This window comes from Lepeophtheirus salmonis, chromosome 5, assembly GCF_016086655.4.
Source record: "Lepeophtheirus salmonis chromosome 5, UVic_Lsal_1.4, whole genome shotgun sequence".
Classification (NCBI taxonomy): Eukaryota; Metazoa; Arthropoda; class Copepoda; order Siphonostomatoida; family Caligidae; genus Lepeophtheirus; species Lepeophtheirus salmonis.
In genome coordinates this window covers 35,510,110-35,527,191 of record NC_052135.2, presented here as the reverse complement: position 1 = coordinate 35,527,191, position 17,082 = coordinate 35,510,110, and the positions used below count along the sequence as shown (strand labels likewise).

At 31.8% G+C, this 17,082-nt stretch overlaps 1 protein-coding gene across 1 annotated transcript; it reads left to right on the top strand.

Moving 5' to 3' along the window:
* Window positions 1-14,018: 14,018 nt before the first annotated feature.
* LOC139905458 (zinc finger MYM-type protein 1-like) lies at window positions 14,019-17,082 on the top strand. Its single transcript, XM_071888635.1, has 2 exons — window positions 14,019-16,062; window positions 16,119-17,082. Exons 1-2 carry the CDS (start codon window positions 14,392-14,394, stop codon window positions 16,443-16,445), a joined length of 1,998 nt encoding a protein of 665 aa, XP_071744736.1. The 5' UTR covers window positions 14,019-14,391; the 3' UTR covers window positions 16,446-17,082.

Sequence of the window (17,082 nt, the reverse complement as noted above, 5' to 3'; positions counted from 1 at the left end):
AGGAGGAAAAAATCAGTAGATATAAAAAAAATTCTCTCTCAACTTGTCGACCACAAAGTTTTTCCTATTTCAAATTTTGTATTGTCTCTTTATAAATGAAAAAACCATTTTGAGGCATTCGGAACAATGTTTTTCATAAAACCACTTTGATGTACCTCTCGTTGTTACCTTTATTGCACCTCACAATCATTTCATAAAAAGTCAGTTGGTAGTTAGCCAATTCTTCTCAACTATGAACTATTATTTAATCATTGTCAGGAGTTGTTCACAGTTTAACAATTCAAATTTAAGCAATCACCGTTTAGAACATTGATAAAGGGAAAAATAGTAGATAAATTGGCAGTTGTTAACAAAATATAGTGTAAATGTTAGTGAGATAACGCCGTGTCATATTGTATTATCTGTAAAATGGCGTCATATGAAGTTTAAAGTATTTTACATATGGAGGAGAAAATCGGTCTATAACGTGAGACTGGAAAATTGCTTCATAATTTGAAAAATATTAAATTTTGGTTCATGGTCCAGGACCGCAGTCTCGACCAAAATATGGCTCCAAACCTGTCTAATAGTATCCCTTTATAACCAACTGGGGAAAAATCGGTCTCGAACCAAGTCTCAACACTAATACATACACGGTTACATATAGGTATGCACTTTTTGTCGCTTTTTGAAGATTGAGAAAGAAAGATGAAGGATCTATCATGATCAGACATACCTCATATACTTGACCCTTCAAATGATGGAGTGTATCTAATGTTGATTTGTATATATATGTATAATGTTCATATCTTAAAAGAAAGGGGATTTTGATCATCAAGAGCAGAAAAACTCATATTTTTTGTCAACACACGACGTCCTCCCCTCTTCTTTTTTGGCAGGGAAGTTGGTCATATATTATGTATGGCTCTTCAAAATAAAGACTTCTCACCTCCTTATGATCAATCTACGCTCTTCAAGAAATATATTATACATATTTATATAAATATTATATTCGGGGAAAATGTTTCTTCAAAATCCAGAAAATAATAGGTATGATAAACTTAGTGCATTCCTATATTAGGATGAAGCTGATGCACCGGTTTTGTCCAAAGAAAGGTTAACATTTTTTGGTACTGTGTGTTGACCTAATGAGCACAACTGTACATTCTTGTATTAATATTTAGATAAAGCAGATGAAGTTTTGGAAAAAGTAAAAAAAACAACTATAAAATCACATTATTGGGGTTATTAAACGTGTCTTTTAATAATTTTGAAAATAATAAATTCATAATATTTATATACAGGAGGTAAGAAAGTATTTGTAAATTGGATTTTAAAATTTATTTCTGTATTATATTTCTAAATGCCAAAAAAAAAAATATATATATATGAAATGGATGAAAAAATTTGACGTGAAAATATGGATAAATTTTTTTTTAATATTTTATATTATGCAGCAGAGCAAAAAAATTAATTTCTTTGTGAACAACAATGGATTTGAGAATTTTTTTTTCCAAAAATTTAATATTTGAAGTAAAAATTTTGAATTTTTTTGAATAACTGTGGATTTTTGAAAAAAAAAAAAATTTAAGTTTCAGTAAATAGCAGTGGACTTTTGAAAAATTTAATATTTGAAATTTTGTTATTATGAATTTTTGAAATTTAAAAAAAAAATTAATATTTGAATTTTTTGTGAATAATCAAGGATTTTGATTTTTTTCCATTTTTTTTTTTTTTTCCAACCTCTCATCATGACAGTGTTGTATCTCACGGGCACGGTCTTGATTGTCAAAAGTTCACTGGCGTGTTGAGGCTGTTATTACTTGTGAATGAGGACAGATCGAATTAAATATATAGTTAAATACAGTATTTAAACATACCACTAATCGGTTTTGATTTGTCTTTTCTTGATTCCAAAAGAATAACATTTTTTCACAATTAAGTCACACTACTGTAAGTTTTTGGTTCCTCACTCTATAAATTTAAATGTACTGTACAAGTTCTAATTTCTCAAAGTTAACAAATGTGTTAGAGGCCAGATTCACCCTATTCTACACATCTTTTTTTATACCTAGCTAAGAACTTACTTCTCTCTTGGTACAATGTAAATATATGATGAATGTATATAGTACATACTTTATTATTCAATGAAGACTTTTTCTAAAGACTGGAAGAAGAAAGGTTAATGGTCTTTTGACTGTTTATATAAAAACCTGTCTTCAAAGTCTCAAAAAATGAATATAAGTAAATTTAATAAATAGTTTTTTTCTCCATATTTACCTTTCATTTTATTACCATTATTATTATTAAAACTTAAAGATTCTTTATGTGAAGGTATGTGCTTACTTATGTAGTGGAGGCAGGGGATAATCGCAATTCTTTTGATTTTTGGGTCAAATACTCCAAGTTGGTATGGCTCAGACACTCATCAAATATTGCAAAATATTATGTCTACTCTTGGTTTAAGCTATTTAAAGATTATACTTTTCACTAGTTTTTATACAAATTGCATTTGAATGCGACTCTTCTAATGGTGCAACTGTCCCCATTGCCAGGGAGGGTTGCATAGTTAAGAAAATATTGAACTTGAGTTAGAAATGAGGAAAATTAGACTAAATGATATTAATAATTCAACATTACAATATTTCGAATTTCTCTTTACTATGTGAGTTTAAAATTATATTAATTGCTATAAAAATAAGCATTATATCAAATAGTACCAGTTACTTCTCAAACAATAATTAATATACCGTATTCTTACAAAAAAGTGGTTTCTCCAAAAACTTAATTTTATTCCTCAAAAACCGTTTTTATCCAATATCTCAAATAAAAGTTAACAAAATTATTTTTTTTTTTCGCACGATAATCTGCATTTAGAGATTAACCTAAGTTTAACAACGAACTTTGAGCGTCTCCAGCAGATGCTCATGCGCCAGTAGTACGTTATTTGTTGTAGTGGCGGTAGCCAGAAGTGTTTTGTGTCAGTTAAAAAAATTGCTATCGATCATCGAAGTATCTATTCCACAAAAGTGGAAAGGCCAGAATCTCCTTCTTGCAATCCGTGCCGGACGATACAATGTTGAGATTGAAAATTTATTAGGCCCGTACAGGCCCTTTATTTGGAGAGTCCGAAGGACCTGAAAGAGTGTGAAGACGATTATGAATCAACAGCAACGCGTGCTGATCACAAGATGAGGTTAGACTACCAGAGGGTTAAGGATTTTATTACAAATTTACAAGAAATCCTTTATGATAAGCCATCCAAATCGATTTGGGTCATTGCCAGGGATTACAATTGTTGTTCAAGGATGATCAGTAAGTGTGTTGAATACAAATCATACAAGATGCAAAGAGCTCAACTTCTGACAGATAAGAGTAACGTTCACCCATGGATTTCTTTGTATGTAGTGCAGTTGAGCGAACACACCAACAATTCCATGTGCGACACGAAATCTGAACTTATGTCCAAGACTGTTAGGATTTTCGGAATCTGCCAAAGGAGACTGTCAAAAAGACCTACTACCTTTTACGAGGTCGAGTCGAGGACACTATTGACGCCAAAGGCGATTATATTAAATAACAATAATAATATTTTTTTCTTCAGCTTCGTATGATTATAAAATAGCGAAGTTAATTTTGTGTGTGTAGTTTTTTGATTTTAGTGAAAAAAGTCTTGCTGCAACTGCTCCTGGTCTGTTTACTACTTATATATTTAATTATTAAACTATACAGATATTTGTCATCAATTTAAAGTTCAATCAACTCTCTCTCTTACTTTTAAAATATTTATTATCCATCATTCTTATTGGACATGCATGTCTAATACATTACTATCAAATAGCTGATAAATACGACTTTTTCTTTGTTCTAAGGAAAGTAAATCATTCTTTCAGTCTTCAAGGCTCGTAGAATCTTTAACAAAAATTCAAGGTTCTTTATGAATTTATGTTCAAAATATTGAATTGGAAAAGACCATGTATGTAGAATGTTTATTTATGAGATTATGTAAATCTTGGATTTGCGTAAAATATTAAATTATGTAAAGTGGTTTATTTTGTTCTTTGTTGGATGAATAATAATCTACATATTTGTAAAATGATTACATAAATGAATTAGATGTAAAATACATTGAATTAATCAAGCAGTAGAGAAGACCCTTAACTATCTTATAATTATGTTATTTTTTTTCCAACAGTTGAGTATTTCTTTAATTAATAGATCACAGTGTTTTCTTGTAAGGTCATCATTATGTAAGCTGGTCATCTTGGAGGAAACATAAAAAATTGCATTCATAGCAACATATCTCTTGTTCCTTGTGGCCCTCTTCATTATTTGAGTTGTGTATAATATGACCTTAGGGGGTGGGCTGGAGGGTCTATAATTTTTTTTTGATTTTTACAAGAAAATTTAATATTTGATTTTCTTTTTAGAAAAATTTATTTCTTGAAAAAAATTTAATATTTGTAATTCTTTTACAAAAAATTTAATATAAAAATTCTCTTCCAAAAACTTTAATTTTTTGTGAATGGCTGTGGATTTTTGATTTTTTTTTCCAAAATTTTTTTTTTTAGAATATCAAAGGATTTTTGAATTTTTTTTTCCAAAAAATTTAATACTTGTAATTTTTGAGAATAGCAATATATTTTTAATTTTTTCTTCCAAAAATTTAATATTTGAACTTTCTTTTTTTATAAATTTGTTTTTCCAAAAAGAATTAATTTTTGGATGATTTTTCCAATAAAATTCCAAAACCTGCCGGGCCCCCAAAAAAAAAAAAAATAAGGAGAAGAAGATTATAATAATAATTATAATATATATAATGGAAACTGAAAATGGGTAAACAGGGTAATCCTGACAATTTGAATAATGTTTGGGAGGAAATCAACTTTACTGTCATGACGCATATATTAAATAAACTGCAGGCAGTCGTGAGATGAAGGCAATAAACAAAAATCCCACTCCTTTTATAGCAAGGATATGTAGGGCTAAATTAATCGGATGTAGATCATCAATTATACTTTAAGTCCCACAAGGACTTAGAATTATAGTCTCATTGTTACTCTCCATCTTTAACGAACACACGCACTAATGATTATCAAAGATGAAAAATATTTGATAATGGAAGAGTAGTTGTAGTCTTGGTTAGTGTTGTGTCAGTCCTTATTTAGAATTGAAGACTGCAGTAACGCCAAGTCAAGTCTCGTTGCAGTCCAATTCAGTCCTAAAACTTATCTTTGATGACATCAAATTACTCCATTTCTTCTTTTTAAATCAGTTCTAGCATTGACAGTCTGAGGACTGATAGTCTTACAGTCCGGTCCTAAGATTGAACGGAACTAACACAACACACTAGTTTTAGTAGTCTTGGAGACATAGTCTTTTGTGGCTACAACCTAAAAAGGGGTTCTTTATTTTCCAAAGCTGTTATTATTCTTTTATTCATGTTTAAGTGATTACAATAAGTATAAATTAATCACTATTAAATACAAAGGATAACACTGATGATTTGTTATAACTCCAACAGAATCGGAGTAGAATTGAGGATCGATATCGGAGTAACTCCTCCCTATATCATTCCTTTATAGTATTATATATTCCAATATGTTGATTACTTTATACTTAGATGTTCTTTCTTTGGGGATTAAATTATTATAACAGCTTTGAGAAATATACAAAAAGTCTTGTACTCGTTCCGTGTCAAATTTTATACAACTCTACTTATTGGCAAACAAATTTATCGTGTATTTTGTTTTCAGTTGTAAGTTTTTGCTTATCTCCCCCTATCAACAAATTCAAATTCACCCAAATAACGTACAGAACACTAATAGGAGGAAAATAAATCATTTTTGTAATATAAAATGCCTTTTTTAGCGGTCTTTATCAAAAATATAGCACTCTTTCAATTTTAAATGTTTATATTTCCTGAACCTATTGCCAAATCTATATAGAAAAAACTTACTTTAAATTTTTATAATTTATATATAAATGTTTTACTTTGATTTTGAGTCATTAGAACAAAATGTATCACTCTCAAAAAGGGCTTAAAAGTTCATTTTGTATGTAACGTACGTAAAATATTAAAACTTGGAAATAGTTTTTTTTTGTGTTTGGAAATAGATAAAATTATCAAATAAACCCACTTCTCAAGGAAAAAAACTTATTGTTTGACGTTTTCAGTAGTTTTGTTAGAAAATAAGACAAAACTATTCTTTAGAAATACTTTAACCAACTTTCCTATGATGAAAATAAATGATTTACCATGATTTAAACTCTTCACTCAAGTTAGATCTTATCTACAAAGTCTTCAAAAATTGTAAAACACGTTCCATAAAGGGACATCTGTTATAGCAATCCCAAGAAACACGAAAACCTTTTTTTACTAGTATTTTTAATTTTAAAATTCACCTTTTCCTATATGCAGCACTTATAAGGAGGGGGAAAGAAAGGAAACAAGTTGGAGAAGTATTGAATTACACGAGAGTTATCACGGTGTTACCTCACTACCACAAAAAATTACAGTGTATTTTGTTGTCAGCTCTTTGTTGATGGCACCTCGGAGCTAATCCAAATTTTACTTCTTAAAGGCAAACTTACTTCTTAAAGGCATTCTTAACAGCAAAGTGTAGGGACTGAGGTCAAGGATGAATGAGCCCACATGGAGGCAGGCCAAAAGTCAGTCCTATTGTTGTTACAGAAGTTTTAGTTTTTCTTGGCTGTATGGGTATGTAATGGACTTCTTGATGTTGTAGTGAGTCCAGATGACAATAAAAACGTCTTTGCAGCCTCGTTTGGTTGAACAATGAAACCTTGTAATTAAAAATAAGTTTTGGGTCCTCACTCTGTAAATTTAGTGAAATTTATAAAAATTCCCAATTATTATTTAATAGTAATTCTATAGTTGAGAAGAATTGGCAAACAACCAACTGGTTTGGACCCTCCTTGTGTTTCTTTTCTACCATGTGTTATGTATATTAGATATATATATTTTTTAACCCGATCTCTTGGTGTTTACCTGTGTTGCATTCGAATCAAAACTCCAGTTAGATATACCTAGAATTTCCATACAATTAACGTGGTGTTTCCAAGGATTAATCATAGTTTCTCTTTTTTTCATACATTAACTTTTTTTTTAAAGTTCATGTATTTAGGGTTTTATTGTACTTTTGAGTGGTTTTAGAAAATTGACTAATCATTACTCGAATGTTGAAACTTTGATTATTCGAGTTCAAGTAGAAAGTATTCACATTTTCCAAAAAAAATATTTCTAGCGAGTTTGAGTCTTTGTCAGAGTCCATAGTTTTTGCGAATATTATTCGTATCAAATGCTAGTTTTACCCATTTTTTTTTTCTAAATAAATATATTTGCATTCATATAGGTTGATAAAATATCGGTAAATATTCTCAAAAATATTAATAAAAACATATTATTAGGATAAGTCTTAAAAAAAAGAATATATATTTTAATGATCAAACAATGGCAATGCAAAGTGTAAATATTTACATTGGAAAAATTCTACCTTTTATTACTCCAACAATATGTGCCTTTAAACTTTTCCCCTAAAAGTAACGTTATCACTTAAAACATAAATGAAAATACTTGAGTGATCTCCTTTCAAACTAATATTTATATAATGAACTTACCTATGTAAATAGATTTGAAAGAAAAGTTTTATAAAGAATATAAGTTTTCTTCAAAAATTTATCCAATATATACGATTTTTAAGAAAAGTAAAGATACAAAAAAAAATACAATGTTATAATTTATTAAATCTACACATAATCTCCTCTTTATAAGATTTACTTCATATAAATAATTTTTTAAATGAATATAATTTTTTACCATCATCAAAAATTAAATCTTATTAAACTTTCTATTTTTTCACTTTCATTTATTAAAAAAATAAACATGTTGTACATATGTATGTGAAGGAGGATTTAAGTCATAAAAAGCAAACTAAGCTGATGGAATATACCTAGATATACCGGGTGACACTTTTAAATTTAATTAATGGGTTTTAACACGATACCAATATTTTTTTACCGGTTCCAGTATCAAAATTGGTATCGGTATTTTAATACTTTTTAAACAAAAAATATAAAACAACTAGAATGGGGTCTCGGTAGAGCGCAAAACCCAGCCTAACATCAAATTGAGTAATGTATGTCAATTTGTTCCAAAGTTATGGTCGATCGTGCATAGTTTACCTTAGCTTGACCTATGGCATCTCGAAATTTAATGGCATCTTATATATATATGACCATATATAATCTTCGTAAAAAGTTTAATGAATATCGAAATGTAAGTTTTATAGTAATCCTATTGACAAACAGAAGCAAAAACATAACTTCCGTTCAACTTCGTTGGTGGAGGTAAAAATGTCGTTAAGGGCAATTCACAGGCACTCACAATATATATTTTTGGTTTGAGGTGGGCATAGCTGTAAAGTTTGATTTTGCTTATAAGACTATTTTGTTGTTAGTCCTTTAAATGGTTATACGAAGTTGCACTGATTAAGGATAAGTAAACATTATAATAATACAATTACTCCATCTGACCTAGGAATTGTTTTTAAAGTCAATATACATACCTATGAATAGACTGAGGAATCAAAACTTGCATTCGGATGAATAAATTACGAAAAATGTGATTTTTATAGAATCAAGAAAAGACAACTCAAAATCAATTTATAATAAATGTTCAAATACTCTATTTGAACATTTATTTACTCAATATGTCTTCCTTTGCAAGCCCTAGCAGCCTGGACATGCAGGCGACTCGATTGACAGCTATTTACGATGTCCATTGTGTATCACACTGTCATGATGGCATCTCAGAGCGAAACTAAATTTGAGTGAGAGGTGTTACAGATATTATTCTCGAAGTTACCCCAAACTACAAAGTCTAGGGGTTGAGATCAGGGCTGGAGAAGGGCTATATGGAGTTAGGCCAAAAGTCAACCATATTGTTACTACAGAATTTTTGGTCTTATGCAGCTGTAATTGACTTTTTGATGTTGTAGGCAGTCTTTATGGAGATGCCAACAGTTTTTGCACTTTGACACTGACACAAGTGCGAAGGAGATCACATACACATTACCTTTTTGTTATTGCTCCGACATTTTTATACTTAGAGACATGTGATTTTTGTTTTAGTTATCATATAGTTGCATAATGAAACTTCTTAATAAAAAATAATGGCGATAAAATTATAAATATTTACAACTGTAAGTTTTGGAGTCCCCACTCTGTATATTTCCTTCTGTAGAAGTGACCGTGAACTAAACCTACGGACATAAACTCAAGGAAACAATTTCTCCCGTGTGTGCTGTCCATTGAGTTACATCACTCCACACAAATTCTATTTTAATTAATTTTTTTAAATCTTAGAAGACAATTTTATTAAGGAGGTTTTGCCATCAACTTGTCAATTTTTGTATGAGGTAATGAAGCTGCAACTAATTGTTCCAAAAACAATTTAGTATATTCCAGTATTAAATGCATCATTGATGACTCTATAGTAAATAGTATACCGAACAACACTCTTGAGTTGGTTCCTGATGTTTAATATTGTTTTCAGGCTAACAACTACAATTTTTTTTTTTTTTGAAAATGGACAAATTAGCGTTTCATCAATCAATGATCATTTGGCTTTGGAGTTCTTACTTTGTTATTTTGAAATCGAATAAAACAAACTTCACGTATATAAAAAGCTTGAAATTTTAGGTAATATCATATGCCTTTATTTTCAATTACGTGTGTGATCATTATAATGAGCTTAAAAATAGGGAAACCCCTAAATTTAATTGCATCATCCTGTAATCTAAATACATACATGATAATATTATGTTGTATACAAAAACAAAAGATGTTCAAATGTCCAGGTGAAGAAGCGTAATGAAGGAATTCATTGTACTTCGTATATGTGCTCATATATATGTTCAATATAGTAAGTTCCTACCTTTACTTTTAGGGGAAAAATAACGAGGTTTAAAAATAGGGCTCAAATGACTTTGATGGAACGCATTTTTGACCTTTAGTCGTACCAAATAGACACGTCTACCTTCATAAATACATATATATATACAAACTACATATATGTAATATTTTGTAACAAAATTCCATAAATACAATTAACTAATTGGAGAAAGTGTTCAATGCTTTGAATGGGGTTTATTCACGAAACGAATGAATGTATTGACTACTTTTACACGGTCTTATCCCATTAATATGAACATTTTCTTTGTATTTTTTGTTAGCTGTTTCACTTCTCTTCACAATGATATTTTCAAAAAATCAACAACTCATACGTATTTGTATATCAGCTGTTGATTTTTTTAACTTTTTTCCTTCTTAGTATCCTGAACGTTGATTCTTTTAACTCAAAATAAATCTGGGTTGACAATAAATATCCCTACTAATTGGTAAATAATAGTCCAAAATTTGGAGAAAGTGACATGATTGGTTAACGATCAGTTAATTTTGCTCCTTATTTGTGTTTTTAATGTTGAATGTTGATTGGTTGCACACAAACTAGCTATTGTGATGCTGTGAACAATTTTCGACCATTATTTGAAGAATAATCCCATAGTTGGAGAGAATTGGATGACTCCTTATCACAATTCTGCCGTTTAGTAGAATAAAGTTTAAAATTATGCATTTATTTACATACTTCTATTGAAGTTAGAGGAGCACAAACATCTTTTTGGGCATGCAAGGTCTTAATGCCACACAAGTTACTTAACTTTATACGTATATATTAAATTTTGTTCAAGACTCAGATGATTTCCGAAGGATGAAAGACTTAATTTTATTAAATCATCCACTCCATTTTATATGATGAATGTGAGTTACAAATCCAACTGGAAAATTACAAAATATCAATCAATAGAGCCATTAATTTGATTCAAGTGGACAATCAAAGGGACTGGAAAAAAAAAAAAAAAAGAGTTGGAGAGGGGAAAGAAAGTAAGCTACAGATTACTTAAAATTAGTGATAATACATATTTATGAATTGATAAAAATGATACTCTTAAAGAACAATTTCATTATCAATTTTGCTATTTTTTTTAAATAGGCGAATTCGATTCGAAGCTTCATCAAAGCACTTATCCTCAATATACTCGTATGTATATATATATATATATAAAACAATTGAATTCGCTTATAATATGATACAAAAAATAAGTTTCTATGGAATATGTTTTCATCTGCAGCATAATGAAAGATCGTTAGAAAGAATGATTCTATAATCATCAACAATAAAAAATGATTTGTCTCCAAGGCAATTTCTAATAAATATATTTAGTGAACAATTAAGATTGTCACACCAGGGGGTCTTGAGTTACAAGTATTTCAGTGATACAATTCCCCCCTCTCTCTGTTTGACAATACTCGTATATACAAATATGTAATGGTAGAGATATTCTCCAATATTCATTGATGGCATTGTGTAATATTTGTATTCAAATACAATCGATTTCCATCAATGTAATAAAAAAAAAAGTTCAAGTCTTATATATGTATTAAAAAAACTAGATATATAAGAAATGATGAAAAATAAAAAGCCTCTAGGAGTCAAAATATATTATTTATTTGATTTTAGTCAATATTTGAGCATTTAAAAATAAATATATATCTATTTCATTTCTATCTTGGCTCCTATTGTAAAGTCCCAAATATGTGCAAGTATATTTAGTTTTGTCAATATATATTGATATCAATTTTTGAGTTCTTAGATAAATAAGTTCGAATAGGCGTCAACAGACGGTGCACTGTGTATAAGGTGCTCCAGAATTGTAGTCACATTAAATTAAACGCCATTAAATAATGAGTATTGTGTGTAGATATTTCGTGACCCAAGTCATAAATATTGTGACAGGTTTTTGTCCGAAAAAATATTGGAGTTTAAACCCCAAACCATACTCCTAATGAAATACAAAAATAGTGAAAAGACAATTTTGAGTACTTTTGGCCTCCATCTTTATCATCCTTACCTCCCTTTCCTTTGCAATGTAGGGTATGTTCGAGAGATGGACAAAGCAGTTTTTCACCGACTCCCTGATGACAGCCAAGAAGAGCAAGTGGCAAAAATTATGGAAGAGGTATTGTGCACAAGATGCAAGTCAGTAACGAGGCATCTTCACAAGGTTGTTCAGAACAAGGGCAATGTCATTGGTCAAATGTAGGACAATTTGAAACCAGTAAAGGAGAATTAATACATATATCTAATATAAACCATAATCTATGAGTAATGTAATTCTAATTTTAATTCAAGACAGGGTTATACATAGAGCATAGGTATTTTTTACTATTGCCGATGGTTACAGATGTTAAAAGTCTTACGATAAATCCTTTATGAAAAATTCAATTTTTTTGTATTGTATCAATTAATTTACATACAAAATACTTCAAACTTATAAAATATAAGTTTTGAGATAATAATACTCTTTATGTAAACGAACATGTTATATCTAATATTTTTAATGTATATCTACTCATTTTCTCTGTGAAGGTTATATAATTAATCAAAATGACGCACATGTCTTGTTTTAAACATATTTACATTCATTCATACATATATTTAATCAGGTATATTAAAAATTAATTCATTTCCTTTGACTTATGAGGCTCAATGGACTTAAAATATATTTATCATATGAGTTGATCTGTTCACACTTTTTCCGTTCATCTGTTATTTCTTAAAAAAATTCAGTGCAGGTGCTCATTCATTAATATTTTCCCACCTTCCTTTAATTAAAAAACCAAAAGGACTACCAATTTGTGTCCAAATTTAGTTGGCAAGGAAATACTGTTTTCCCTCGCTATATGTCAATTTGAGGTACAAAAGATGACGTCAAATAATCATTTTTCTTCGTCACAAATACAATTTTTACTTTCCTTCGCAGAATTCAATTTATGAATTCATGGATTTTGCATTGTTGGTTATACCTAGAACCTTTAGTTATACCCAGGGCCGTACGTCAGTATTGCGCTTTGTCCGCTTCAGCGGACCAAAAAAAAGAACCTTACTCAACCGTCCACCAATCATATAAGTATGTAAATATAGATGAATTAAGTCATAATTAATTATTAAAATCTATTATATATATGTAACTTATGACCAACTCATAATAGTACTGAGTCATTATAATAAAATTACATATTTGTAGCACGTCCACCCAAAAGGAAGCTAGATAATTTTTCTCAAAATTGAACATGGAATACATTTTCCAACAAATTATAGTTCATTTAAATGAAAAAATGATTCTGATTAATCCTTTGGAGGCACCACAAATTGTACTTAAAGTAGCCAAAATTCACCAGCACATTTATAGAATTAGTAAATTAATAAATTATATCTCTAAGACAATATTGGGGCCAAATTAAGTCAGATAGATAAAGCGGAGGTTTTAAACTACAGTTAACACTCTCGGGTATCACAATTCATCGCAGAAATTTGAATTCAAATCCTGTAACTTACCGTAATATCTCTTTCAAATATTGCCTGTCATTTTATAAATATAAATGATTGAACCTTTGAATATAAAACGCCTTTTCCGCTTCCCGTGATACATTTCTGATAATTAATAAATTACTGCAATTATTTCAAGAGTACTTTACAGCCATAAATAAAAAACAAAGATGCACACAACATTTTTCGTATGGATTTAAAGTACTTCACATTGAGTGGATATTTGAGTTAGATATTACGTTTAACGTTACTGGTTGCAAATGTGAAGTACTTTACAGCAAAAAAAAAAAAAAACGCACACAACATTTTTCGTATGGAGTACTCTTGAAATATTTAAGAGCGTGAGAATTTGTTTCATTGAATACAAGATAAATTAAATTATTACTGCTTAAAAGGGACATAAATAATAGTTATGTACTTTTTAGAGTGGATTGTTGCAGTAATTTATTAATTATCAGAAATGTATCACGGGAAGCGGAAAACGCATTTTAACAGAGAGTTGGTGATTTGTTCTATCTGTCAGAAGGAACTACAGAAGGACAACTTTAATGATCACAAAGTTAAACTCCATAAGAATGACCCAAGCTGCAAATATCAAGTGAAAATTGATCATAAGAAGCAGAAAACATTGAACTTTGCTGTTAAGAAAACTTCCTCTGCTACATCCTCATCCTCAGTCACTGCCTCCTCCTGTCCCGATGACCCTGCTCCAGTTGAGGCCTTACTGCCTGAACCAAGATCTGAAAAGTCCGTTTCTGGTGAAGAGAAAGTTACTGCAGACACAGAAAATAATGGCGACTCATCAAATTACCCCAGCGGACGGATTTATCATGGAATAAGACTTCCTAATCTCGATATCGGACCAATCTTCTCTCCCGAGCAGCTCTCTGTTGTCAACAACAACAATATTCCCTCTGCAGAGGACTCTGAGACTAGCGACAATGTCCAGGGAGGTGAGAAGAGCAAGACTGAGGAACAGTTCCTCGTTGAAAGTTCATTCTAACAACAAAAAACACAAACTGTCGATGGAAAAGTGGATCAATTTCCTCACATCAAAGAGAAAGAATACCTCGGTTCTCGGATATGTTCAGTCTCAACATGCTGAGGAAGTCGTGAATTGGCCAGCTTATTTGAGGTATCTTTTCCAAACTGTTGGGTTCCTCGCAATGCAAGGATTGGCTTTTAGGGGCGATTCCGAAACAAGAGAAAAGTTGACGGAATCTAATGAAAACAATCGAGGAAACTTCTTGGAGCTTTTGTCCCTGCGTTCACACGACAATCATATTCTCAAAGATAAACTGGAGGCCGAAGTCAAAAAATTTGGTTCAGCTGGGGCAGGTTTTGCCAAATGGACATCACCTGACATCCAAAATGAGCTGATAGAGATTATAGCATCCAAAGTGACGGAAAATATAATTGAAGATATCAAGACTTGGGCCGGCGATGATGACTACTGGTTCTCTGTGATTGTTGATGAGACATCAGATATGTCAAACACGGAGCAGTTCAGTCTGTCACTGGGATATTTGAAGAGTAAAGGCATCAAGAAAGAGAGCTTCCTCAAGTTTGTAAAAGTTACCCAGACTGACGGCAAATATTTGTTTGAGAAGCTTCACGAGGCTGTCAAGGATCTCGGCCTTAACCCCGCCCGCACTGTCTCCTTGGCCCCGGACGGTGCCTCCAACATATCAGGCATCAAGAAGGGTCTTGCCGCCAGGTGGAAGGAAGCAGCCCCACTGTGTGTCTACATCCACTGCTACGCCCATGTCCTCAATCTTGTAGTCAAGGATCTTCTCTCAGGTATAACCCTGTTGAGAAATACAATGGGGACAGTACAAATTTTATACAACTTCATTGAAAGGTCACCAAAGAGGTCAGCAATCTACAAGTCGGTGAAGATAACAAGTAAAGATGAGGAGCATGCCAAGGTGATGACTCTGAAGAACCAGTCTGCTACCCGCTGGAGTCTCCGCTACGATGCTGTACACGCTGTATCTCTAGGGATGGTCAGAATCATGAAGACCCTCATAATAATGAGAAAAGATAAAGATACATTGTCGAGTTCAACAGCAACTTCTTTGCTCAACAGCATCTTTAGTCACGAATTTGTTTTCGGCATTGAACTGTTGAAGACACTCCTCAGACACACATCTAGCTTATCAGATGAACTTCAAGGCAGAAAGGTTGACCTAACAAAGGCCCGGAAACACGTCAACCTAGTGATTAGGACTCTTGAAGAGCTTAAGAATGAGAAAATCTTTGAATCAATCTGGAAACTTGCTGAGTTGAAGTCGTCTGAGATGAAATCAGTATTTGACCAGGAGGACTCAATTGATTTGGAATTCAAGGAGGCGAAGATCCCAAGGAGAATAAAGTGGAAAGGAACAACTGAATCCTACTTCTGTGAAACACATTTCGATGTTGCAATCAATAAGATTGTATTAGAGCTTGAGAGCAGATTTGCCACCGACGATACAAACATCACAATGGATCTCATTGCAATCGTCAATGACAGTGAAGTGGAGACCTGTGTCATTGAGCGTGTCGCCAAGCACTACAGACTTGAACTCGAGCAGCTCCAGTCAGACCATGCAATCTTCCAGCAATTCAAGGTTAATATTATAATGTTTCATTTTGCATTATATGTTTAAAATTTATGTTTCTCTAGGCAGATATTGACACAGAAGACATGGTTTCGTCACAAATTGCTGCGGAGTTAATAAGCGCGGGAGTGTTCCGCCTGATGCCGGAGCTATACAAGGTGATCGTTATCCTGGCCTCAATGCCCATCATCAGCTGTGAGGCGGAGCGGTCATTCTCCTGCCTCAGAAGGCTCAAGAACCACATGAGGACCACCATGGACCAGGAGAGGCTCTCCTCCCTCACCCTCTTGAACATGGACAGGGTGATGGTGGACAAGGTACTCCATGAAGACATGAACAGTTTGATTGACACCTTTGCGTCAAGGAAAGAGAGGAAAAACTTCTTCTTCTAATCATGATAAAGAACACATGCATTTTTTTCTTCATTTTTTTCTAACACATCACCACGTATACATGCGAGTTAAGAACATCAAGACTTGTGAACATAATTTATTTTCTGTCGATGTAACCGTTTCATGGTATATTATAATCTCGTTCATTATCTTCATCCGTTATTATTTTAAAAATATTTAAGGAGGTTTAAATTGTTTGACTTAATTGTATAGTTCAAAAATTTTCTCTCATTCTTGCACCGTGCATTTTATACTCCATTATACTCCTTCCTTTATGAATAGGTCGGCATTCCGACTTTCCGTCTAGAGTTTTTCCTTTTCATTTTATTTTTCCCAATGTTTGCCTGAAGAAAATAATGGTCAGACAGTCCATTGGACGATATTCTTGCAAGATTTAATCTATGCTGTAGCATTTGCCCTGTTTAAATATCCCACGTTCACCACTGAAAATCAACCGTTCCCCCTTGTAAAGCGGACCGAAAAATCTTCCTGACATACGGCACTGGTTATACCTATTTGACTTTACTTATACCTATAGGAATCAAGAACTTAAGTTACATCTTGGATAAATTCATGATACCTTCAGCTCCCCCAACCAAATAATAAAATATTCCCGTAGCCAACTAAATTTAGACAA